The sequence below is a fragment of the Corapipo altera genome, unplaced genomic scaffold, assembly GCF_003945725.1.
Source record: "Corapipo altera isolate COAL_440 unplaced genomic scaffold, ASM394572v1 65, whole genome shotgun sequence".
In the NCBI taxonomy this organism is placed as follows: Eukaryota; Metazoa; Chordata; class Aves; order Passeriformes; family Pipridae; genus Corapipo; species Corapipo altera.
In genome coordinates this window covers 5,888,906-5,915,817 of record NW_020884891.1, presented here as the reverse complement: position 1 = coordinate 5,915,817, position 26,912 = coordinate 5,888,906, and the positions used below count along the sequence as shown (strand labels likewise).

Here is a 26,912-nt window from a genome sequence, read left to right as displayed (position 1 = left end):
TCGGCCCATCTCCCGCTCCCCGTGGGAGGATGGAAACTTTCCTGGAGATCCCTCGGTGCTCCCTGCCAGATCTCCCTGACCGCGGGCTCTCTCTGTCATCTTTAGTCACCTGCTCTGCTCTCATTGTTTGGGCTTTCGAGGATTTGCCCTCCTTCCCCTGCTTTTACCCCCTCTTTGGTTTCTCTTTTTTTTTTATTTTTTTTTTAAGGAAGTTTCATGGATAAATTCCCATTCTTGCTTTTTATAGTGGCTGTAGGATGCTGTGCTAATGTAGCTCTTGGATAAAGATTTTTGTGGGGCCTGTGGTTTGGGTTCTCAGCCACAGACCCCTACAGGATACCTCCCCTCTCCCTTGATTCAACCTGCCTTCTCCACAATAAACCCCTCAACAAGGAGTGATCGACCCTGGAAGTGCAAAGCACTTGGAAGTTTATGGAACAGTGACTCCAGCGAGCATCTTGAAAAAAATCAAGGCAAATATTTTCTGTAGCTTTTCCTGAGGAAACCACTTCACTATCTTCAATGGCATTTTTTATGAAGCTTGTTTAGGTCTCATAGGCTTTCCTTATGTGTCTGAAATTTTCTTCACAGATAGAAATTCTAATTTTTAGAAATAATAATTTGGGAATCCTGCAGGTTACACAGCAAAACAAACTATAAGTGCATTGTGTGGGTCACTGTCCTTTGTAGGAAATACAGGTGGGGCCTAAACTCCTGTAAACAGGCTCTTGAAACATTTTTGGGCAATAAATGGAAATTAGAGTCCAGGTTACTTTCCGTTCCTCGGTGCTGAACAAAGTCTGGAGCACCGAGGGCGTCCTGTGCCTGAGAGTCATTGAACTTGCACTTTTATGTTGGAAAATCTGTTTTCTGGAAGTCAGTAAAACAGCACAGAAGCCACAGGAGGGCTTAAAACCTGCTGCTTTAAAGATAAAATAAAGGTACTGCGAGGGGAAGCACCACACTGAACACTTCAGTGGGCATAGGAAATGTGGATACAAATGAATCCAAATTTTTGAGTCCAGAATGGCTGAATGAATTTCTTCTTTTGTAGTTCCAGGGTAGATGTAACTTCTCTTTCTTTAGACCAAACCCATGGAAAACTGATCTATATGGAATAATCTGTGTGTTTGTAGCACGTGTGTTCCATTTTGGTGGAGACAGTGCAAAATCTCCCAGTCAGTGATTCCACAGGACATCACTCTCTGTGATCCAGTCTGTAGGACTTTCTCTGACAAAACCAACAAGCAAGATTATGTCAACAGTAGATTTAATCACCTTTTTTTTTTTTTTTAAATTCTTACTCATTTGTTGGCCTTTTAAACGTGGAACACCAAAACACTGAGCTGTTTTTAAGTTGCATTTTTTTTTTCTCGTTCCAGTGAAACGTAGCTTGATACTTGGCAAACTGGATTAGTTGCTTCTGAGTGATTTAACCTGAGAGATGAACAGAATTGAGTGTTTGCATTCAGAATTTTGTGGCTGTAGCTGCGTAACTTGGTTCATCTTTTTTAGAATTTTTTTTTTTTAAATGGGCAGGATGAGACGTGAATTTTGACACAAAGAGATGTGATCCCAGGGTAGCGTTTTCTCACATTTATGAGAAAGCAGGTATAATTTAGGGAGAGGTCTACAGGTATTTCTCATGCTCAGTTTTTTTTCTGCAACCTTTAAAAATGTATAAATAATGTACATGCCCAATGGTACAGAAAAAAACAAATGCAAAGAATGCAGGGTTGGAAAGAAAACTTTTAGATATCCTTGTAAAATGCTTTCAGAGTAATTTAATCTGATGGTGAAAAGAATGTGAATTTCCTTTTTGGCATACCCTGATGCTTCTTGGCGTGTTTGAGTTTTGAATAATTTTTCAAGTGTTAAATTATTTATAATTGAAAAGTATTTCCAAACACTTTTTTTTTTTTTTTTTAACATCAACATCCATGCATCAGGTAAAGATTGGCATTATTTTTAACTTCACTATGAGCATTAAAAAAGTAAAACTATGCAGAAGTACTTGAAGAAGTCAGGCTGTGTCAGGTTCCAGTGCTGCTGCAGTGATGTGCCTGTTGGTGCACTGGGAGGTGTAAAGCAGCAGCTGTGAGAAGGTTCTTTATACTCCCTTTCTTGGAAAGTTACTATTCTTACAAATTAAATATGATGAGAGCCACTTAACAAATTTTTGTGTGTTCTATAGATTATATTCCTTTTCTAAAATACTGCTTGTTAAATTGAAGGGTAGCTTTCTTTAAGTAGTCATTCTTATTTCTGAAAGTCTGTAGACCCTGTGCACGTGTTCAAGGAAATTCCTGATCTTCCTTTTAAGAACTACTATCATTGCTGTCAATATTTTAATAATATAGTCTGAATGTAAAAGAAAACAGGTAGACCTCAATGACTCTCTGTGTGGATACCACACTATTTACACCAAAGCAGAACTTGTTGCATTTTACATGGTTTTCTTGGTATATTTCTAGTGCATCCCGGTGTGATTTGTATTGAGCTATTGAATGTGAGCTGTAAACAAGAAATCTTTGTGACATTATTTCCTACTTGTCTTTTGTAGGTCTTTTTCTGCTCCCAAGTATTATATAAGTTTAAAAAATTACACAAAGTTTTACTATTGTTTTTTATCTATCTATCTACCTATCTATCTCTGTCCTTCAGGACCCATTTCTTCTTTCTCCTCAGAAGGGATTACAGAATGGTCTTGTTTTATTTTTTCTTCGGAAGAATATAGTATAGTAATTCTTTTGTGCTTAACACTTAAGGACTCTCTATTGCCACTGCAAAAGGGTGTGACTAGTTTATCCAGATTGGCACCTTTTTTGTGCAAATCAGCAAGATCTGAAATCTTTGCATTCTTCCCCCGGTGTGCGTCACTGGCCGGTGAAGGGCTCTGCAGTTGGAACAGAAAGCAAATGAAGCTGTTGGGAAAGCAGAGGCAGTGGGGACAGGACAGGCACCTTTTGATGCAGGAGATTTGCAGTAAATATTGCAAGGCCAGCAATTAAAACTCGGTGTGTGAAAATCTGTTGAAGCACAAGAGTGAGAACGTAGCAGGAGTGTCTGTCAGCAGTCGGACACGGCGGAAACTTAATGACGCTCCTGTGCTTTCAGTTCGAGAAGGAGTGAGTGATACCAGCATTATGGGCTTCTGACAGCACCGGGGAGCACCAGCTCTGCCCATGCAAATTCCAGAGACCAGTCCTGCATTTTCATGCAGATCTGTGCCATTGTAGCCCAGTCCAGATGTTTGTTCTTAGGACTGGATTTTAATTTTTTTTCCCGACAGAAATATCAAACCATACAGTGGCTTTTCTTGCTTAGCTGAGTCTAATGAAGACAAAGGCTGAGGAGGATTTTATTGCAGTTGTGGCCGATTCTGATAAGTAAGGCTCAAATCTCCAAAGTAAAAGTCTATTTGAAGAACATGATATTTTATTTCTTGGGAGAAAGCACATGAACACAAACTTCCTAATACTGGGCCAAGAAACTTCTTAATACTGGGCCAAGCAGCTCATGCACTCGTTGGGTATTTTCACTTTTGAATGTGCAGTGTCTGCCTGATTTGGGCATTGGGACCTCAGGGTTGTATTTTAAAACATATTGTTGGTAGCACATGAAAAGTTTGTGATTCATTTTTGAGTTTGATTTTAAGTCACTTTTCTTAGCTGAGAACAGCAGCTCTCATGTGCTCACTGAAACCTGGTGTGGTACTGCCAAACTAACTGTGGGTCACGGAAAGGTTTCCATTGCAGCACCTTAGTCATGCAGGCTTCTAAAATTTTGTTCCTAATGCTGTTTGAGTGGCCACAACGTATCTCTGATTCTGAAAATGGTAACGTTTTATCGGCTCATCTCCTCTCCTTACTCATCTGCCCTGAGACTCTGTGAGCCTGTTCACCCAAAACCTGTTCTGAGGCCATGCTGGACTTGTGGGTTTTTCTTTGCTTCTGTTTTTGAAGCAGTGCAGAGCATGAATTTCATTGCACGCAGAGAAATATATATTTTATAGAGAGAGAAATATATATATTTTCTACAAATTCCTTTCCTGTAATAAATAACTATAAAAATTAGTTACAGTAGCTTTTTTCCAGAATGATTCCCTTGTTGTATTTTCCACTTATTTCTTCTCTTCCCTGTAAGTTTTGTATTAATATCCAAGGTTTTATATTAAAGCTCAGACTTTTTTTTCCTAAAGAACTGGTTTTTTTCTTGCTAATACAATTTCATAAAAATTTGGCAAAATGCTACCTCTGAAAGTTGCATATTCATCTCGATATATTGATGTATCATAAAGGAAAATGACAAATCACTTCCAAGCAATTTAGAAAACTAAGTTAGTTTGTTCACAAGCTGATCGCACTTCTTTTTCCTGTAGCATTGAGAGGATTGCAGTGGCATTGTAAGGTCATTTAAAATCATGACAAGCTCAGTCGGACAGAAGAAAGTCTCCTCCAGACAAAGGAAGTGTGGGTTCTGTCGGTCGAATAAAGATAACGAATGTGGGCAGTTACTGATGTCGGAGAACCAGAAGGTGGCGGCACATCACAAGTGTATGGTGAGTGACCGGGAGAGGGATGGAGCCGGGAAAATCCGTGGAAAACCCAGCCACATCGGGGTTGGCACACACGGTTAACCACTGCAGTTTGAAATTTTTGTGGGTCTCATATCTGTAAATGTTCTCTGTGACTTGCACCCTTGAAAATAGAAGTTCTGTCTTTGCCATTTTAGCTCTTCTCGTCCGCACTGGTTTCCTCACACACTGATAATGAGAGTCTTGGTGGATTCTCTATTGAAGATATTCAGAAAGAAATAAAGAGAGGCACTAAACTGGTAAGTGTTTTTGGCCCTTGAAAATGGAAGGCAGTATCTTTATACCTTCCTTAAAGTTTGCAATGAAGTTGTTCAGTGTATTAGATCCGTGTGTTTATTTTTTAGAAGTGCTACCTTTGTGTGAGCTCTAAAACATCTTACAGAAGATGTTGAAATGAAATTGGTCTCAGATTTACGAACAGACATGATTATCCTTACACTGAAATGAAATCTAAATGGCAGTTAACCAACCTTTGAAGTGTCTTTAGGAAAGGATAAGAAAGGACTTTGTTTATTTCGGTCAAGTTCTGCTCTCATATAAACAGGTTGTTTTAAGAATTGTAGCTTAGTCATGTAATTATTAAAAAATACATATTTCATCCATTGCTTCTTTGATTTGAATTTTTTCCAATGCACGGAACCTTATTTGCTGTAGTGAGCTGAAGCACAGAGAAATAACTGTTCACAAGTCATTCATGTTGTGATTAGGAATTTCCAAAGAATGTGGTAGTAAATGGAACTACAGATCATGAAGAAACTTCTTCAATTTTCAGTCTCTTGAAGGTTTTTCAAAGGTTGTTTCTTTTTCTGTCTGTGGTGGTTTCTGTCTGTTTTGCTTCTGAATCTCTTTATGTTCCTTCTCTGATGCAACAGCTGGATAGATCCTTGGAGCTTGATAGCTGTATGAACCAGGCACTGTGTTCAGCTTTTTGCAGAAAACCTGGATCTAGTTAAATAGTACATTCACAGTCCTGAGATGTTTCCTATTGGGAGAAAATGTACAAGATAATTTTAGTTCCTAGGTGCCTTATCTCTGTCTGTGGCTGTCAGAAAGCTGCAGCTCTGAATCACTCTCTGGAGGAGTTTGGCTTTATTGACATTGTGTAGGAAGCTCAAAGGTAAATGTTTTTAGTAGCCCAAATGCCCCCTGTCAGGTCTGCTTCTGGTCTAGCCTGGTCTCTTATGGGGGAACACATTTGGCAAAAATATCTTAGTGAACTGGGTTAAGTAAATATATTGATAGCTTGGACTGAATTTGTCTTCTGACAGAATTTCCATGGTCACCCTCCTTCAGGAGGTGCTGCTGGCCAGGTGTGGAAATGGAGACCTGTTCATCATCAGAGTGACAGTGACTGACACGTGGAGCCCTTTGGAAGGTGGTCTAGATCTGTCTGAGAAAGGGCTCTAGGTTCTATCCTTAATAAGCCACTTACAATAACGTAGGAAGTTTGAATTTTTTGGGTTTATAAGGCACTGATATCTTCATTATTTCTGGTACCTGTGCATAGGAGGATTGATTTTTTTAAAGAATGGACTTGTTTTGCAGCTTATCAAACTTCACACGTACCTGATATAACTTGGAAATTAATGACAGTGACCATTTGAACAGCACAACTTGTACCAATGGAATAAATGCTTTATTACTGTCAGGAAACATAGACCAGTAAATGACTATAAAAATTTCTGTTTTGTTCATACAGATACATCCTGGTGTTCACAAAAAAAATATTTATTTTAGTCACTTCTGACTTTCAAAAAACTGAGATACTGACTAAAACTGATTGGATGGATATAATTTCAGCCTAGGTTTTTATAAAGGACTTTGATCAGCAATTATTATGTGTTAAACCATAATGTATAACAGATTTATGCAATAAAATACCCATACAAATTAGGGAACAACTAGGGAACAGTATATAACTGTACCATTTCAGAGCTTGCAGAGGAGTAAATGGAGATGATCCAAGGCTTTGACATTTTTACTGTTCATTGACTTTGTTAAAATTGAAGAGCAGGCTGGTGGTATATTTGGTAACTTTGGTGGTATTTTTTTGGGGCATATTTGAGACTTGACTGAGTGAGTGCTGTGGACAGAAAATGTAACTGCAAAGATATATGTAGCAGGTACCTTACATTGCTCACTTAGGCTTAATTGGAATGAATTGTAACCTTTTGGGGGCATGGGCAACATGCAGGATACAAAGAAAAAGCTCCAGTTGTCTTGGGAGGTGAATTTAGTGGAAGCTTCTGACGTTTTGGGGCAATATTATGTCAGTAAAAAATAATACAGAGAAAAATACTGTGATGCTGTCAATGACTTCCTTACCTACCACAGTAGAAGGAGCATGAGCAATTGTACCAGGACCAGGATAGCTGGTATATCCTAAGCAGTGATGTGTCTAATATGAGAAAAATCAATTATTTGGAAAGAAGAGTCAAACATCAGACTCCCTTTTAATCTTCTCTGCAATATAAATAGCAAAAATTAGGCTAATGAAAATAAATTCATTGTATTTGACAAATATTTCGCCAAATTCAGTGTTTTGGAAAGGGCTTAAGGAAATAACTATAGAAAAAAAGGGTAAAGTTAGCTGCTGATGCTGAGGTAAGTTTGCAGGTCATCAGTATTTCTGACTGCAGGATTCACTGCCAAATGGTGTCTTTTTTTTTTTTTCCTCCTACCTTCATAATGTAATTCAGAATTCAACAAGTACAGTTTATGATTTTAAATGTTCTGAAATGGTTGGTACAAACAGCTAATCCTTGGGAGGAGGATACTTAGGTGAATAGATGTGTCACGTTCATCAGACACATTCCACAGAAACAGATTAGTTATTTTCTTCATTGAATTGATAATCAGCATATGACGTATATTGTACTGCTGCATAATTGCAACAGATTTCTTGATTTTAAAATAAATTATGAGAAACACTTGAGAGCAGGAAGAGTAACGTTAAGTGCGTAAGTCCATTTATTTTGTCACCAGGAGTGGTAATGGTGTTATTTTTGAACCCTGAAGTACTAAATCAACAGTAACATGAACTGTGCTTCGTTTTTCTTTCCAGATGTGCTCTTTATGCCACTGTCCCGGAGCAACCATTGGCTGTGATGTGAAAACGTGTCACAAGACATATCACTACTACTGTGCTTTGCATGATAAAGCTCAGATAAGAGAGAAACCTTCACAAGGCATTTACATGTAACTATTATTTATTTGTTATGTCTGATTTTGTATTTATAATTTTACAGTCTTTGTTTAAAAAACAAACAAACAACAAAGCAAAACAACCCACTTTGGAATCTAAACAAAACTGTTGCAAAAATTTCTAATGATGATTGTGGCATTCAAAACAGTGATGTGCTAGAAAAGCATATTTTCACTGCAAGATTTGTATATCAGTGAGTTTTACAAGTGGGAGAAAAATGTACTGGCATTTAAATTTAAAAGATGAGTAAATAATCTGTGAATCGTGACTGACTTGACAGTTTTCAACTACTTTGTTTATAGGATTTTATGTCGAAAACACAAGAAAACTACGCATAACTCTGAAGGTAAAATTATTCAATATAAATTTTTCCCATTGTAGAAAGATATTTGGTTAAATTTAATTTTTCTGGAGAATATAAATGTTTTCAGTAAAAATTAGAACTACATTTTTTTGAGAAGTAGTTTGGAAGCCCATCTGATTTCTGTATTTTCTCTAAAAACTAGTGGTTGAGGTTGGAGAAAAACCAAACCCATAAATTTTAGGATGTTCAAAAGATATGATGGTCCATAAAAATGAAGTTTGGGTAGAAGTTATTCATTCCTTTCTGGGAAGAAACTGGCTTATATTTATAGTTAAATATTCACAATATTACTATCTGAAATATTTTATCAGGTAACAACTGATTTTTGTTATTGCTAGTGTTCCTAAATATTCACTATTTTTTTAACTATTAAATAGAGTTTAACTCTTTAAATAAGAAGGACCCAATAGTAAATGAAAAGACCTATGATCAGTTCACTTATGGATGTATTTTGGAGTCATTTTGATAAAAAAGGCTGTATGGATGCATTCATGCATCATGTGGATCTTTGCAGAGAAGAGTAGTGAAATGCCACAAATGTAGATAAATGTGTGGTCTATTAAAATTCCAATCTAGTTGTGCTACTGTGTATTTATTAAGGTATTTTTCCTTTTTTTCTACTGTGTGTGAGTTTGGGTAAGAGAACAGTTGGTGGTTTACTTCTTACATTGCTTTTGCCTGAAATGTCATCAGACTTAACTAATGAGGAGAACATGACTGTTTAGTGAACATGAAATTTCATTAATTACTTCAGTCTCTGTGCCAAATGTATTTTTAAGGTAATTTACTGCTTTTTATGCTATGGGTAGTAGATCTATTAATGGTAAGGTTTGGATGCTACTTCATTTTTCAGAAAGATACTGAAAGCAGTAGAAAATCACAAATTAAAATTAATTTTTTTTTTAGTCTACTTATGTAATTATTATTATGTGCTTTGTATATAAACCTGTCTTGATTTTGTTATTACTAGATTTAAACAAGAAAGATAATATATGTGTTTTATTAGTTCTCCAAAGAGATGGGGCCATGTTATCTTGTAGTTTGTGACTTTGTTTCTTTGTATTGGGAGTTGTTTTGTGTGTTAGCAGAAACAGGATATGAAAAACATATGAGTCCAAAGAGATTAATCTCTTTAACTGATATTTAAACATAATCTTTTATACTTGCTCTGTATTGAAAAATGCCTCCAATTCTGCATGGAGCCCAAAGCCAATGGATGAGTTTTTCTGCTTGGAATTCCTTGCAGGATCTGAAATTGTGCTTTCCTCTAAGAGTTTTCAGATATCATTATCTCCAGTTTTATCATGTCATTTTCTAACAGCAAAGGCTTTTAAATGTTATATGGATATGTTGTCTGGGAAGACATGGGAAAAATTACTAGAAGCATAGTGGCTTTTCTTTCTTAAATGTTGATGATGGCAGTTTATTAAAATGTTAAAACAAACTCATCCCAAGAGACTCAGATTGAGGGTAGGAGAGGAGGAATAAACAACATCACTCAGAAACACTGAGGACAAAGAACCCAATAGTATCTTATTTAGCATTTAACTTTGCACATTTTTTTTTTTGTTTAAAATATTTAATTCTGTTATGCTTTGCACTTTTAGAAATATGTTTAACTATACTTCACATTTTTGTTTTCTGCTTTTTATTTAATATTTGACTGAAATTCCAGCCAGTGCTCTTTCCCAAAGAATATGTTCTGGTTTTAGTCCATACAGTTTATGATAAACTATACCCATAAAATAGTTTTTATTTGTGGTTATGGATTTGACAATGCCAGAAGCTGGGGCTTTTTCCTGATAAACTTCATTTAAATCAAAGAAGGTAGAAATACATATTGCATCTGCTGATACAATGCTAGAAGTTATTTCCATAGCAATGGTATTCTGCTACGTTGAAAACTAATTACCTTTAGCAGACAGAAAAATACAGAGTGGTTTTCAGAATTTCAGAAGGGACTTCAGAGATTTTGTGTCTTAATATTTAAATGCTGAAGTTTGCTCAGTGAAATGACAACTGGAAGGTGTTGGATGGTGAGATTAAGCTTTATATATGTGTTTTGTTTGTTTCTCGATAAAAATGTGAATGTCAAGGAGGCATTTAAATGTGAAAGAATGGTGGTGTGTGAAACCAGAAAGAACTTGGCAGAGGAGAGTGACTAGAGTAGGCAGGGAAACTAGATTCTAATGTAATGGCTTTTTTTTAATCTTGTTTTAGTTTCGTTTTCGTTAATCTTTGCTCTTAGGACTGTTTTCATAACAGAACAGTTAAAGCTCTTCCGTGGTTCTGTCACTCAGTGTAGGTGCACAGAGAACTCTCAGTCCTTTTTAATGGAAACTTACTGCTCCTGCTCTGGGGTGCAGTGTGGTTGGGGTTTTTTATTGTTATTATTTTGTTGGGGTTTTTTTTTTTCCTTGGTCAGTTTAGAGTGTCTCTAGGTTCTTATTCTTTGTTCTCTGTATCCAGATTGAATTGTTGCAGTCCAAGTATTTTTATTATGTCACTTATGTTAGTGGATGTTCAAAGAGTTTTTAGGAGTGTTTGGTTTGGTGCAGCCCAGAGCAGTTTATTTTCTGTAGGCAGCACTGCTGCATAGCAGTGAGATTTTTCTCTCCCTTCCCCTCCCTTCCCTAGCAAATAGATGCTTTGGGGTCATACTTGTTCAAGTTTGAGATCTGCCTTGTGTACTAAATTCTAGTTTAAAAAGACTATCTGTTAACCATTTAATAACAGTTAAAGAAAATTCCTGGAGGCTGCATGGAAATGTAGTTGAAGGACCTATGTTGGAATTAAGTTACCCACTAAAACCTAAGAAAAAAGACCTCTTAGATGTTATTTGTTGCTGTCATGAAATTCAAGTGGGGTGAGGATTTATCAGACTTGGTATCTACTCATCAAGACAAAATTAATGAGTGATGGGAGTTAATTTTCCCTTAATTGAGAGGAGTTGCTGACTTACCTTCTGCTTTTGTTGAATATAAAAATGTGAAACATGGCAGCAGAGTATTGTGCTCTTAAATTCATTATCTGTTTCAGGAGATTGTTGGGTTTTTCTGATTTATCTGTATGGCCTGACCTTCAGGTGACATAACATAGGAAAATTGTGTTTCTCCTATATTTCCTTTGTGTGTTTCAGAGTGATTCTTTTGTGCTGTGTTCCCATGAACTGGAAAAAAGTCATTTAGATTTTTGCCTTGCTGTTTACAAATCTAACAGTATAACTTTTCCTGAACTTGAGATAATACCTTAATTCATAATTTTAGGCAAGCTATCTAAGTTTTCAGTACCTAATGGATTACACAGGTTGGTGCCAGTGCTTTCAAAAGATCACAGCTAACTATTAGTTGAATTACTGTTCAGTTTGATACAATTGCATTTATTCTTTTTGAAGAATAGGGTATTGTTGAACGAAGGTTTTGGAACTGTTTGTTGGAATTTATTCCAGTGTACTGGAAATAATTGTTGAAAAATGAAAAAACTGGTCTCTCTCATTTCCCTGCAGGTGGGGTTGCCCTGGCCCATGTGTTGAATTTAAAACAAATTCAGCTGATCAGGAATAGTTTGATATAAGCTCAGATAAGAATGTAATTTGATTCTTATGGTAAAACAAAGACTAACAAAGACAGCCATGTGACTTCTGCTCATAACATTTAAAGCAGATGCTTTAGAACCGTGGGGTCAGAAAATAAAATGTCCATAATTCCTGTTGTAGCTGTGCTCAAAGCCTCAGAGAATGATGTTTCCACAATGGAAATAAGGACATTCCCTGTCTCAGCATCCCTTTCATGTTATTCTAATGATCAAACATGGAATCTGTGCTTCTCATACTGCTCAGTAAGTGTGAGTCGGGGTAATATTTCTCTGTGAGACCTATTTAGAGACATTGCAATCTGTAGTGAACCAAGCACTTTTTCAAAGCACTGTGTAAGCCAGAGTTTGGCAGGTGGAACATCTGAAACCTTTTGGCATTACAGTTTGGTAACATTCTGATTCATCTCTGGATTCTTAAAGCAGTGTTTGTTCCCTGTTGCATTTTCTGTAGCACTGGTCCCAGCATAAGCTTTCCTCACATTAATGCAGTCGGGTGTAACAGTTTCTGTAATGTTGCAGTTTGGAGTCATTTCATTTCTCCTGGTGGATGGTGACATATCCTTCCCTGGCTCTGCTCGTTGTCTGTCTTCTGGAGAATGCTCTGGATATGGCATCAAATGTATATTTGGTGTTCCCACAAAAACACTTGGTCCGGGCAGCAAATCAGTGGTGTCCCATGAGAGACTAACAGAGGTTTGTGCAGAAGCATCACAACTGTGTTTTCTTATGGAAAAACACACAGCTAAAGGAAAAGGAAAGGCATCATCATGTGGGGAATGCTTTGTCCTGTCTGAGGAGCTGTCCTGTGGTGTTACAGTTCTCCTTCCCAGGTGTTACACAAACAGAAACTCGGTCAGCTACTCACACTGAACAGGTTTATCATACCAGGGGTCAGAAGCTTTGTGATGGTGCAGAAAAGCCAAGTGTATAGTCTGTCTTCAGTCTTTGCCACCATTTGTTTGCTTGAAAAAGCATTTAGATTGTGTTGTTATGAAGGACTATTTCACTCATTTTCTATGTTAAATGTACTTAAAGAAATAATCTCAAGTACCTCATATAACATAGATACTATTCAGTCAGAAATAACTTTTGGACAAGAGTCATCAGTTCCTTGAAGTATTTGGTGCTTTTGGAAAACACTGGCAGAATGTAAGGGGTAATTTAATTTTTTTCCTCTTCACTCTTGCTTTAGTTTAGATACATTTCATGTAACTTAGTCTTTTTCCATTGAAAAAGAAAATCCAAAAATTATATTCAGCATTTTGATTGTTAATTTCACATCACTTGCTGATAAAATCTTCTGTTATTTCATGATCACTTTACTTGATTTTGTATTTGCTTGCAAGGGTTTTTATGCAAATCTCTGGTTCTTATTAATGCTTATATATGCATTCACATTTTTGGTATTGATTACTGGGCCAATAAAGCTCTCTGGGTTTTTTTGACATTTCTTTTCAATTTAAAATAATTGTGTTGGCACATATGGTTCATTGGGTTTCAGCCATATTTTAAGGAAATCTGACTTTAACATCCTGAAGTAGTTTTTTCTTCATTATATTCCATTTCTCTTCTACAAATCTAATAAGGTTGATTTTGTTCCTTGAATTTTTAGTTTCTCTTTTATCCCAAATGCACTGTAAAAAACTTTAACTACACATATAATTTCAGATTTACATAGCAGCATGTCTAACTAAGCCACTTCCACATTCTACGTTTTGGCTTCTTTTTATGTCCAGTCCGGCTTGCAAATTTTGCCAGTCAGTTTTGTTTATTATCTTCCTCATGCAAACTCGGCCCCCTTTTGCTTCTACCTTGCTTAGTCTGTTGTTAGATAATGTAGGAGGTGATAGAGCTGTATTTATTGTACTCATCCTCTTTTTATTTGTTCTTTCACAACCTTTAAATCACTTAATTCTTTTATTACTTTTCTTTAACCTGGCTTTTGTAAAGGGGTGATTCCACGTGTATTTCAAGCTGATGCAATATAGATCAGTGATATCTCAAGCTCTTCTCTGCCAAGCCTTATTTTAAACAGCAAAACATCTCGATCCTTTTTCTTTCTAGTCATGATCAAAGGAGAATTTTTAGATTTCTCTCTGAAGCTGAATCTCCCTGTTAACAGTTTATGTAATACAGTGTTTTGCCAGGCTTCTTTCTTTGGTACTTTGTACTGCTCATGGATTTCTAAAATGCAAACTGGGGGCTCGTTGCTGCTCATCTTTTTTCTCATCTGAATTTACAATATCATATTCTTAAGTGCCTTTTAAAATGTAGATTGTTTCCTCTTGCTTTCTACCCTTACCTCCCCTTCTCAGGCCATATTGTATATTGAGCTTATTTTTTTCAGGTCTAGCATTTAGAGACTTCAAAGGGAAGCTCATAGCAACCTCCTTTGATGACTTTAGATAAAGCTATATTGAGAATATTGTGATGATTTTAAAAATCAGTGCAATAGTGGGATATGGGATGGGGGGCAGTTGAAGAATGTCTAGGGAATCTCAGGGGATCCAGAGGATGGGTGATACCCATGATAAAACAACGCCTGGTCAGGGAGGAGTTGAACAACTGTTTGTGTTTTCCTTAGTTCAAGCTGACATGAGAAGTTGGAAACACCCAACCATCAGATGCCAGGGACACAGGGTAAGCTGGCAGTGGGCTTGAGGGGAGGGGTAGGGCACCAACCACGGTGTATAACATAAAGACCATCCAAAGCAGGTGTGTTTGACATCTGGTTACAATCCCTTCCTGGTCTGTTGTGTGAGTGCATAGTGCCATAAAACCCAGAGAAACTAATGTTTTGAGGTATCAGTCTTGCAGGATAGATGTGATAGAGCAGATCCTCCCATTTTGGTGGTGTTAATCTATAGGTCCATGTCACTTGTAGTAGGAGACACAGATCTGCAAGGAATTGTATTTTTAGTGAAGAGGTCGTGTAGCATCTGGATTTCAATGAAGTCTGAACTTTTCTGGAAGTCCTAGTTTTGAGCACAGAAGGGGGTTCTCCTTTGAGGAAAGCTGTGCAATCTTGATGTTTTTTTTATCTTACACTGAAACCATCTTTTAAAAATACAACATTTTTACTTTTCAAATCTTAGATATACTAATAATTGTAGACTAAAAACATAGCACTTAAGAACTTATTGTATTTGGAGGCTGTGACATTTCTTATAAAAATGTGTGGTTTGGTTTTTAGCAATTATGATTCACTTCCGTTTTTGTAAGTGTGGCTACTCAGGACATACTTTAATGCTGTGTAGAAAATAAGGGTGACCTGAAAGGTTGAAAGCATTTTGGCTGACAGAATTGATAAGGAGCTTTGGAAAAAATAAGGACTGTTGGTGCATGGACTGCACTTTGCTTTATCCGATACAGTAGGGAAATCCATGGATTTATTTTGGAAGGAATATTTTTAACTTCTTACTTATGTTATTTAAAGGGTGCTGAATTCAACAGTCATATTTTTGTAAGATTTTTTTTCTAGAATAACCATCTCTGATTTCTGTACATGTAAAAATATTCTCTTTGAAAGAGGATTTCAGGTTGCAATAAAATTTGCTATACGCAGTCTGAGAGGTTGATATCTAAATTGCATAATCTTGCTTGGGGAATTTAACAAGTGATTAGAGATGAGAAACGTTAGTTAGGAAATTCTGAGAAGAAAATGTAAAATGTATTGTTTCATTAGAATAATCTATGTCATCATATATTAAATTTTTTCAGAGTAAAATAAATGGTGGCTTTGACAACTAATTAGAAAAGAATAGTCTGTATATACTAAACCATAGGAACGTTGTAGACAGACTGATATATTTTAGTAGCAACGTGGGCATATCTGTGTATAGGTGAATAATCTGTCAATCTAAACCAAAATAATTTGCAGTATAACCTGTTCAGTATTAGATATTTCAGTATAGATTTCAGTATAGCCTGTTGTGCTGCATTTGGATTCATCTTCTTTCCTTCCTTAATAAGTGAGCTGAATCTGTAGCTTTCTCAGGGATTAGCAACAGATTCCATAGGCAGAGCTGAACGGGATGTTCTTGTGTGCCAGACTGGGGCCAGGCCTTCAGTTGTCTTCTGCTCCCAGCTGGTGGCTGTGGAATATGTTCAAGACTTTGACTTCGAACTCTTGTGTGGTTGTGTTGCTGTTACCATGAGATAGAAATGTGATCTGGTTTTTATGTGATAATAGATAAGAAAGACGAGTTCTGGCAAGGCAACATCTCAAAATAAGATGTCCTGTCTGGATACTAAAACCATATGGCAATGTCCATAAAGAGGATGTTCCAAACCTTATGATTACTGTTTCCTTCTGTTTGGGAGCTCATACTGATATTTGTGGTTTGGATTTTGAGAAGAAAAGTCCTTCAGCGGGGTCTGTACATGTTTCTCTATAAATAAATCTGCTGAAATATCTTTGCATTTGGAGCAGGGTGGGTGTTATAATTAAAAAAAAAAAAAAAAAAAAAGAGGAGGATGCTCCTGCAAGCAGGAAAGTTGTTAGTGACTGAATTGAGCTGGTTATTAGATATAGTTATCAGATATAACTTAACTAGATCATACTGGAAGCAGTCTTAAGCTTCCAGAATTGACCTGTATTATCCATAGAGCCTTGAGTTCTCCAAAGGACAGTCTGCTGGAATGCTGGGTTACAGCTCTGTAGCATTCACAGCTGAGCTGACATTTTCAAAGGAACTTGTCAGACCTCTTTGGTACGTCTCTTTTAAAAACATACATTCTTATATTCTTAATGGTCTGTAAATTCTTAATCTGGGATGTTGTCAGTGTGGATGGTTTCCTGTAAACTGGCAGCTGCTTTTAGCTGCAGATGTAAAAATATACTGTAACAAAATGAAATTGTAGGTTTGTTTCGTGAAGGCAAAATATGTTTCCGTTTTAAAACTTAATGTTCTAGCCAAATGGGTGAATTTCTTTTTCTTGAGTCAGCAGGCATCAATTAATAAAGCAAGGACAGTGGTGTTTGGGTACACTGGCATAATATCAAGAGCAATTTACATTGGGGTATGGATCTTAAAATAATAAATTAAAACCTTATCTCGAGGGTGAAAACATTTTCTGGTTTCAGTCTCATTTAAACAGTCTTTTTTTCAGTAGAGGTGAAGATATGTATCTGAGGATACATTTTGAGTCTGAAAGTATGAGCTGTAAGAAATGCTAAACCTTCATGTTTTACGTTATATAAGATGCAAAACTGAGTTGTTACAAAGAAATAAATCATGTTTTCAGGATCTGCAGTTGCATGTTTGTAATACAGAAAATACAGGTTATGTTTTTTTCTTGCCTAATTTTGGTGGGTTGTGGTTTTTTTTGGTTTGGGTTGGGTTTTTTTTTCCTTGATTTGTTTTGTGTAAAATTTTTGAGAATCCTATTTGATGATGTTTTCTGACTTCTAAAGCAGATTTAGAAGAAAGTATCAATGAACACGAGTTGGAACCTTCACCTCCCAAAGGAAAAAGGAGGGGTCGTAAGGGAAAGCCAAGGAAAACAAATTTAAAAGGGCAATCAGAAGACACTAGATCTACGTCCTCACATGGCACAGATGAAATAGAAAGCAGTTCCTATGTAAGCAGTAAATATGCTAAACTTCTTAGAAGACAGAATTGCATATTTCTTCTCTGCAAATATAATTTTTATTAAAATTTGCAATTGTCTGAGCCTCCAGCTGGTGGCCACAGGCTTTTGAAATTGCAGCCTTATTTGTAACCCAGCAGTATATTTTAGTAAAATGTTTTTCTTTCAGAGAGACAGGTCTCCCCACAGAAGCAGCCCCAGTGATACAAAACCTAAATGTGGATTCTGTCATGCAGGTGAAGAAGAAAATGAAGCTAGAGGAAAGCTTCATATATTTAATGCCAAAAAGGCTGCAGCACACTATAAGTGCATGGTGAGTAAGTGTTGTTGTTAACCAGTCTATTCTGTGAATTTTGTCTGAATTGCTATTTTAGGTTTTAATACAGTGCCCTCACATGTAATTATGCTTGAGTATTGTCTGTGTGCTGATGATCTCTTTAAGCACTGAAGTGTTGCAAAGTGAGCAATTCATTTATTTTCACTGCAGGCAATATGGATAAAAGTTGGCTTCATGCTAAGAGATGGAATTAGCTCAGGGAGACTCTTTAGCTTATTAAAAATGCTCCCTTAGCGTCTAAATGCATATAAGTTTTTAAAAAGGAAAACAGAAGAGTTTTAACTAAAAGAACCCACTCCAAAAATAAAATAATTTTACTCCACAGGCATTCAGACACAATCTGGGAAGAAATTCATTAGTTTTCTGACCTGTGGATTCAGACTGTGAGGCTCAAGTAGAGTGGGATATGGAAGTTCTAGAAAACCCTTGATCTTAGATGGTCATGTTTATAAAGCTGTCAGCCTGAATAGAACCTAATTTCAATGAACGTGAGCAGACAGTGCAATCTCTCTTATAAGTTGTTGTATGAAGGATGTAGGGCTTTGGGTAACAAGCCTCAGTGGTTCCTGTTGTACCTCAAAATGAATAAATAATACAGGCAATCTGTGGAGTATTAATTGTCTTCCTATCCCCAGGCTCACTAAACAGAGAGCTGGTGTGTGCCAGCAGCCTTGAGTCCTACAGGATTCTTTGCTGCTTTGTGTACCTGAACTTTAGTTTTAAGATACTTTAAGCTGAATATGCCAGGGTGATGATAGAAGGGGTGGTGCTTCTGTGCTCCATTGTCATCCCTCAGGGCTTTTCAATATTGACAGTTATGTTGTCACCAGCGTGTCATGAAGCTCAATTATAAATGTGTCACGGGGAAGGAAATGGAATATTCCTAGGAAGTTGAGTAGTGTAATTGGTAATATTGCCCATTTATTACTTTGTGTTTTTATCCTGTCATTATTGCTTGTCTGCTTCTTTGTCTTTTAAAATACATTTCTCCAAGGCAAATTAAAGCAGTCAGGCGGGGATCGGAAGGAATCCTCATCACATTAATTACTCAGCATGGCTTTTTCCTACTTTGTTGGTAAAGCACATACTGTCTGAGATCATGGAACAGGATGTTACTCCAGCACAGAAAAAAATTTCCAGCCATGTTGGTGACCTGAAATTATTTTGACTTGCTTGTTTTACAGTTGTTCTCTTCTGGCACTGTCCAGCTGACAACAACTTCACGGGCAGAGTTTGGTGATTTTGATATCAAAACTGTACTTCAAGAAATCAAGAGAGGAAAAAGAATGGTATGTATCTGCAGAACGTGATGAACGTGTTAGTGATTCTGCTAAGGTGTGTGTAACTGTTCCACAAAAGGAAGGAGGCAGTCTTTTCCATCTGCTTATTTATAAAAATATATTTAAATATATTTTTACTTGTGGGATGAGCAACCAGATAGGAATCACCTTAAAATTAGTGGTGTTTTGGCATGTGGTATTTGGGGTTCTTTAATACAATGTACATAGTAATTATTATCATAGAATCATATGATTCATGTTAGCCTTACTGTAATTATGAGAGTAATGGCTTTGTACCTGTGTTAATGAAAACACGCCTCGTGAAGCTACAAATAAACTTGGAGAATCTGCAGTTCTCGCAGTGAACATATTCTCTAACATAGTGGAACCAAAACAGTGTTTCCAGTTGCTTGAGTGTTTTAATAGGAAAACTTATTAAGGTCTTCCAGGAGGGGATGTTGGTAAAATGTCACATTGTATTTTATTAAAATTCAGGGTGTTTTTAAAGTGCTAAGAAATTTATGGGGTGTCAGGGAGAAAAACAGCAATGTTGTTCCTTGAAAAAGATAATTTAAGACTCTTCATGTATGAATATATTAACTTCAGTGGCAATAAAATGATCTTGGAAATGCAAAAACATGTGCAACCACGTAGCAATTTTCAGTGCAATGAGCAGGTAAATCCTGCTGTTCATATTTTAATAGGTTGGTATTTTATAGTTTCTGGTTTACAATGTCTTTGATTAACTTTTCATTGGAAGGATGATCTGCCAGAGGTATTACTCTGTTTCCAAATGGTAGCCATAAATATGAAGAACACTAAACTGAATACTGAGAGTCAAGAGACTGAGGGGCTGAACAGTGCTGTTCTCTTCTTTCCCCTGCACAGAAATGCACACTCTGCAGCCAGCCTGGTGCTACTATTGGGTGTGAAATCAAAGCCTGCATAAAAACATACCATTACCACTGTGGAGTAGAAGACAAAGCTAAATACATTGAGAATATGTCACGAGGAATTTATAAGTAAGGACCTGTGTAATTCTTGACTCTATGAGAGTAAAGATATGTCACAGCGCTTTTTATGCCTAACTTGGCTAGTCAATTATCTCATTAAAAAAGAGGATATTATTTCATTTAAAATGGTGTTTTTAAGTAATTGTTGACTTTGCAGAATATTTCAGTTACTCTGCTAATTTAAAATTTCAGTTGTAGGGTTGTAGTATGAAAATTGACCTGTAGTATGTTTTTCTCCTTGACTAATCTGTAATTTGTATCAAGAAAATTTATGGCGTGATTCCTCCATATTGATATGTTTGTAGCTTACTTTGGGGGGTTTTTTGGACCCCCTAACTTCCTCTACTTTCTGAAGTGCTGTGAGTTGACTGCAGCTGAGTTGTCATGCTGTGCCCACGAGAGGGCATTCATTGAGCAGTGCAGTGGCAGTTCTGGAAAACTAGGATTGATCACAGTTTTATTGGCTGGTCTTGAACCTTGTCTTCGTTCTCAGTTTAACTGATGCTTGACTGAAAACCATGAATGACTTAAGACTTAGCAACTGACTTGTAGCACATCTCAAAACTAATTGAGAGGAAAGTCAGGTTTTGATGGATATTTTCAGTGAAAGTCCTCACTGTTTCTTTTATTGTGCCAGACTCTATTGTAAAAACCATAGTGGAAATGATGAAAGAGACGAAGAGGATGAAGAAAGAGAAAGCAAAAGCCGTGGCAAATCAGGCACTGACCATAATGACATTCCTCAGCAGCAGCTCAATGGAAACTAGGTATGGAAGTTACTCCTGACAGATCTGTTACCAAGACTAAAACGCAATATACATTTAATGTAGTTTATTGCAGTGAAGTATTTAAATCTAGTGTATGCAAAGAAGTACTTTTTATTGACATACTGTAGAAGAATGGGGAGGATTTGTTGTTTTTTAAATCCAGCTGACTTTGTAACAGTGTAAGAAGGGAGGCCCTCATTTCTATTGCTAAATGTAGATGTATTGTCAGAGCTGCTAAATGCCTTTCTGTACGATTTTAAATTTACTATTGTTTTCATCATTTTTTAAACAGGTTCAAGGGACAGAGTTATAGAACTGGGAATGGCTAAGACATCATAACTACTAATTCTTTTAAATTGTTTTCTAAAATCAGAAAAGGGTTAGTAACTTTTTACTACCCGACTCTGTTAGAAATTTCATTGAACTGCCTGAAACGTTCATGTGTGTGAGCCTTCAGTAAGTGGCAGAGTTTTACATGTCAATATTATGTAGTTTGTAGTCTGCAGTGTCTGGAAAAAAAATGAAACACTATATAAATGATATGTAACATGTACAGTGTCAAAAGTTAAGGCAGACATTGAAATGAAGTAAGATCTATATTTCTGGACTGAATAAAAACCTTAAGATTTGGAACGTGTAAGTTGTTTAGTGGATTCACGCAATGAGGGAAGGTCTTAGCTAGTTTAATTAACAACACGGACAAGTTCGTGGTGGCAACGAGCTGGTACTTTGTGATTTTGCATTTTCTTCCTGCACAAGTTACGGAGGCCGTACCTGGGGAAGCCGCGCTCTGTTTTTGCTTGCGAAGCACAGTAGGAAAGGACTCGGTGTACACGAGGCACGCTTGAACATTTCAGGTTGTTCCTGTTGGGATTGCTCATTCCGCCCGGCATGGTTTGCGGGGAGATTTACTTGAGCAGCTGTTGGTTCTGAGCTGTGAGCTTTAGAACTCATGCCAAAGGGCTGTAGTTCGTTCTTTCCCCAACGACCCACCTCTTTCTGTGTCCTGATTTACAAAGAACACTTCACCAAGTGTGATTAAAACCTTACAAATGTTTGGACTTTGCAGCCCAATCTCTACCATTTCAGAGAGTTACAACTCTTAACTCACTATGGAATTTAGCCACCATATCTGACGTCCATACCTCAGGTGTTCTCTGTTGTGTGGAACACTTCATGTTTTGTCAAGAATATGCATAAAGGTCCCATATTCTGTAAGAAGATTGAGGAAACAACCTTTTTTGCTAGATTGGTATTTATTTTTTAATCTTATGACCACTATATGAGAAACTTTGCGTATCATTCTTATTGTTTTAGTCATTCTTTTTCCTTTCTCTGTCAAGTCAACAATCACATCATGGAATTCTACTTGCTAGAATTTGATGTTCCTTTAGGGAATGATCAGATCTAGGCTATACCAAACCTAACAGAACAGTCCTCTGACTGCTTTCAAAACACCTTGTCATTTCTAATGGGTACTGGCTTCTTCAATTGGTCTGGTAAAGCACATCCTCAGACTTAAATAAAACCAAAAAGCTGAATCTAGTCCACATGTTTGTCTGTTACTACCGCATCACCTTATTGTTTGTTTAGGGTTTTGACTTGTTTCACTCTGAACTCCCAACAAAACTTCTGGATTTGAAGGAAGGAAACAAGCAAAAGACACTGATTTGACTATAAACTGCTACAGTTCTTCTGTGATTGGTATTGCAAAAACAGTTTATTTGTAACATGAGTTTCTGTAGCATTTTTTACTTGTATTTTTAAAAGATTTAACGTGTGTCATTTGTCTTCTTATGCATTCCCTTAATGTCTTGAGGGACTCAATTACTGTATATTGGAATTTCTAACATTTTACCTGTTAGAATTCAATCAATTCTGTTTGCTTTCCTGGAGAATAATGCCATTTGGAAAGAAATATTGCTGTGTACAGAAAATATTCAGTTACTGCTCTAAACATGATGCCATTGATCATTTTTATTTTGTATTTGTAACTTTCAAAATTAAAAGCGTGACTTGAATTGCAATGACAGATCGATTATTGAAATTGTCTATCAAGGTGTTTTGTTTCTCCTGGAATATGAACATTTTTCAGCCACTCAGAACAGTTTTAGAATGCAAAATAGCATCCTTCAATATTTAAATTACTTCAATTTGTGCCTCGGACATGGCCCTTCCATGGAAAAAAGGCACTTTGTTTGCAGCTACTGTATTTAACTAAGTTTGCATGGGGTAGATCTGCCAGCATACTGACTGTACTTGAGACTGAGCTCTAATTCATTGTGTGTCAGTGGCTTAGTATAATATTCAGTCCAATAACTCACCTGTTATGAAATCAATGACCCCATTCCATGCCTGGAAGAACCAGAACAGCACTTTACCTTCGGGTAGCAGAAAAGCGAGTGGCTGGTTTCCCTGTTACCTCTGTGTGCTGAGGTGGCCTGACTGAACTGTCATCAATTCAGAATTCATGGAAACAAAGTCAAAAGCAAAAACCTTTTCTTACAAGCCTCAATTTTGTCATAACTGACTTCAACTTATGTATGCTGGGTAAAAGTGCCTTACAATGTAAAAATTGTATTTATATGTTCCCAAGTAGCATCACCTGCTGGGGAGTAATTCTGTCGTGGTGTTAATATTTAGAAGAAATGTACCTCAGCAGTGTATTTACTGTACATCTCTTACGTCCTTAATTGTAGTTTTAAAAAGCATGACAATGTATGATAGTATACAACATTTACATCATTTTTTAAAAAGACAAAATACTGCCATTACTGTCTTTTTATGTGTATTTTAGCTTGGAATTTCAGACAGTCTGTCTGAATTTTTTGGGGGTTTGTTTTTTTTTTTTTTTTTGGTAAAGCAATGTAATCTTTGCAAGCATATATTGAAGATTATTCTGGAGCATCTACTGCCTTCCCAGAAATGTTAGAAGTAATGAAAGTGCTCTATAGGTGAACTAGGTATGTTTAAATTAGCTAGTTAAATTAATACAGTTAATTAATTACTGAGAATTTTTTTAATAGGCACCTTCTGCTTTCATCTCACAATCAGAGAACTCATAAATTCAACAAAACTTGTCTTACAAAACTGGTTTCACTTTATTTAATTTTTTTAATTATTATTATTATTTTTTGCCTTTGGGCATTTCATTTGCTCACAAGAGGAGTGTGTGCTGTTTAAAATGCCTGGAACCCTCTGAGAAGGGAGGTTTCTCCCCAGCTCCCTGTATCTCTACATTAGGAGATCTCCCCAGCTCGCTGTGTCTCTGTTAACAGATCTGTGGTTGTGCTATTCCAGGAAAGGATTGTACCAAGGAAGGACAGGCCTCACAAGGATATTGTCCGAGTAACTTAAGGATACAACTGGTGTAATGCCAGAGTCCCAAGGCATCCCAACCCCTGTAGCAGTGGGCTGTGCTGTCACTCCAGGGAAGGGTGAGAGGCTGGTTCAGTGTCAGTGCAGCTCAGTGGGATGTAATCGATCAGGTGATCAAAACATCTGCTCCTTCAGCAGGTGCTGATCTACAGGAGGTTCAGTGATAAGGCTCTAGTAGGAGTCACACCTACACTCCACAAAGTCTGATCTTTAGGCAGAAAGAGCTGTGCTGATATACAGTGGTTTGAATCTGCCAGATCTGGCCCTAAAGTATAATAGAAGAGAGTTTGCCTCTTATTGCTGCCTTATAGGAAAAATAACTTCATGCTAAACCAGAGTGAAAAATGAAGAGGTGATAATCTATTTGAAATATCAGACTTATCTGTCAGGTGATAATCAGTGCATTCCAGAAATATTAATATGTTGAATCAGATTGACAAGAAAATTATTCCTCATTAGATGAAATTAATCTGAAGAGAACTGAAAGTACATGATAGCAATTAGTAGCTCTTCTTCCATGTCACCAGAATCAGATTCCACTGTATTAATGATGGAGGTGAAAAAACAGAACACGGCCCTTGATTTATATACTTGGTGAAGCAGTTCCTGTACATACATATGTATGCACAGCCATTAGTCAGCAGTGACATCTCAGCCCTTAATGAATCCTGGAGAGCTGTTGCTTGTCAGAAAGCACTCAGGTTAGGCCAACGTTTGCAGATTTTGCTCTAGCATACATTTACAGTAGGTGTAAAGACAAGGAATGTATGGAAGAGGGTAAATGCATTCCTATCTACAATGTTATGTATATTTTGTTCCTGTTATATTGGCTTTACTTCCAAAGTTGTAGTTTGCAGTATTAGTTTCTTTTTATTGGTATCCTTGCATATATATATTCAATAAATGAGTTATGAATTTCATATTTGCATATCTGTCCTTTTTCCAAAAGTACAATTTTTTAAAACTGTCACTTTAATGCATAAATGCAGCATTTCCTATTGAAGTTACAGACCCAGGAAGATGTTACCAGGAGAGAGGTGAGAAGGCATCATGTTTGCAGTATGGAACTTAGAGGTAACTGCTGTTTGTGTTCCTGACTCTGTGCCCTGGGGAAACTGCTTTGGATTTACCACTGGTTAATAATGCAAAGTGACTGACTCACTGAAGGTTCCTTTTCTCGCCTTTCAAGAACTCTTTTCTTTTTTCTTTTTTTTTTCCTTTTTTTTTTTCTTTTTCAAGAGTGAATTAATTTAGCCTAAGGCACCAAGGGAATGCAGGGTATGTCATATGTCCTGGTTTCAGCTGGGATAGAGTTAATTTTCTTCTAGTAGCTGGCACAGTGCTGTGGTTTGGATTCAGTATAAGAATACAGTCGATGATGCTGATGGTTTAGTTGTTGCTAAGTAGTGTTTAGACTAAGTCAAGGACTTTTCAGCTGGAGGATACAAGAAGTTGGGAGGGCAAGGAGCCAGGACAGCTGACCCAAAGGGATATTCCATACTATATGGCACATGCTCAGTGCATAAACTGGGGGGAGAGGTGGCCGGGGCACTGCTCGGGAACGGGCTGGGCACCCATCGGCGGGTGGTGAGAGTTGCATTGTGCATCACTTGTTTTGTATATTGTAATTATTCTATCATTATAATCACCATTATTATTATTTTCTTCCTTTTCTGCCCCATCGAACTGTCCTTATCTCAACCCATGAGTTTGCTGACTTTAACTCTTCCAGTTCTCTCCTCCATCCCACCGGGAAAAGGAGTGAGTGAGCAGCTGTGTGGGGCTGAGCTGCTGGCTGGGGTTCAACGACAGTGTAAATAGTCACACTGCAGACAAACAGCTGCATCCAGATGCACTTTAGAACCACAGAAATGTAGCATAAGAGATTAACAAAACAAAGGATCACTTGGAAATTGCTGGATTTTTCCAAGTATGTAACTGCCTTGAGTAGAGAGCAATACCTTTCAGTGATTTTAAAGTATCAAGAAATGAGCTGGGAAAACCCCAAAGGAGGAAGGGCACTATTGGCCTATCAATGAATATTTTGTTATTATGTCATCACCTGAAACAAGGATTTGATTTGATTTAATGAGCATACTATGTAATTACTCTGACCTGAGAACAATCATCTCCCCAGTCAGCACAGACTTAGGTGTCAGGAAAAAATTGTCAGTTATCGTGTTCAGTTAGGAAGTTGCCAAATGATCAGGTCTTATTGATTAAGTTAGAGAATTACAGAATATCCTGAGTTGGAAAGGACCCACAAGGATCATTGAGTCCAGCTCCTGGCCTTGCACAGAACAACCCCAGAGGGTAATTATTGATGCTGTGATTCCACAGCCATCTTTGCAAACATTTCCTGAAAAGGTTAATTTAAGACTTTTATTATCAAAGTTGATGCTGGGAGTAGTTTGACCAAACAACTTTTTGGTGCCATGAAAATCATTACACATACTTACTTTATGTGCTGAATGTTTTTTGTGGTTTAATTCATTCGGCTGAGATCTTTGAAGGAATATTGTGAAGGAGCCTTCTGGTTTGATGGAGTAGCTGGTCACTGAAAACTTGGAGCTATGGAGGGGGGACCCACAGGCACAAGAGCAAAAGACTTTAATTGTCCTTGCGTTGTGTGACATCAGGGCAGAGCAGTGAATGCTTTGAGGGCTCTCATGTCCTCACTTAGACAAGCTCAGCTTACTCTGCTGTGTGTAAGGGGTTGCAGCAAAAGCACAACAACTGTAGTTGTCCCTGTTCCTAAATGAGTCACCCCATATTACTAAATTAC

At 37.1% G+C, this 26,912-nt stretch overlaps 1 protein-coding gene across 3 annotated transcripts; it reads left to right on the top strand.

The window, feature by feature from the left end:
* Window positions 1-222: 222 nt before the first annotated feature.
* Window positions 223-25,047, top strand: PHF6 (PHD finger protein 6). Of its 3 annotated transcripts, none has more exons than XM_027645329.1 (11): window positions 223-473; window positions 4,382-4,561; window positions 4,735-4,836; window positions 7,662-7,795; window positions 8,105-8,148; window positions 17,177-17,343; window positions 17,522-17,665; window positions 18,874-18,978; window positions 19,858-19,991; window positions 20,620-20,749; window positions 22,343-25,047. In XM_027645329.1, the coding sequence occupies exons 2-10, from the start codon at window positions 4,424-4,426 to the stop codon at window positions 20,747-20,749; spliced, it is 1,098 nt and encodes a 365-aa protein (XP_027501130.1). In that variant the 5' UTR covers window positions 223-473; window positions 4,382-4,423; the 3' UTR covers window positions 22,343-25,047. The 3 variants fall into 3 exon arrangements, with proteins under 3 accessions (XP_027501130.1, XP_027501129.1, XP_027501131.1); XM_027645328.1 differs by having other exon boundaries at window positions 225-473; window positions 21,042-25,047; XM_027645330.1 differs by having other exon boundaries at window positions 226-473; window positions 17,180-17,343; window positions 21,042-25,047.
* Window positions 25,048-26,912: the final 1,865 nt, after the last annotated feature.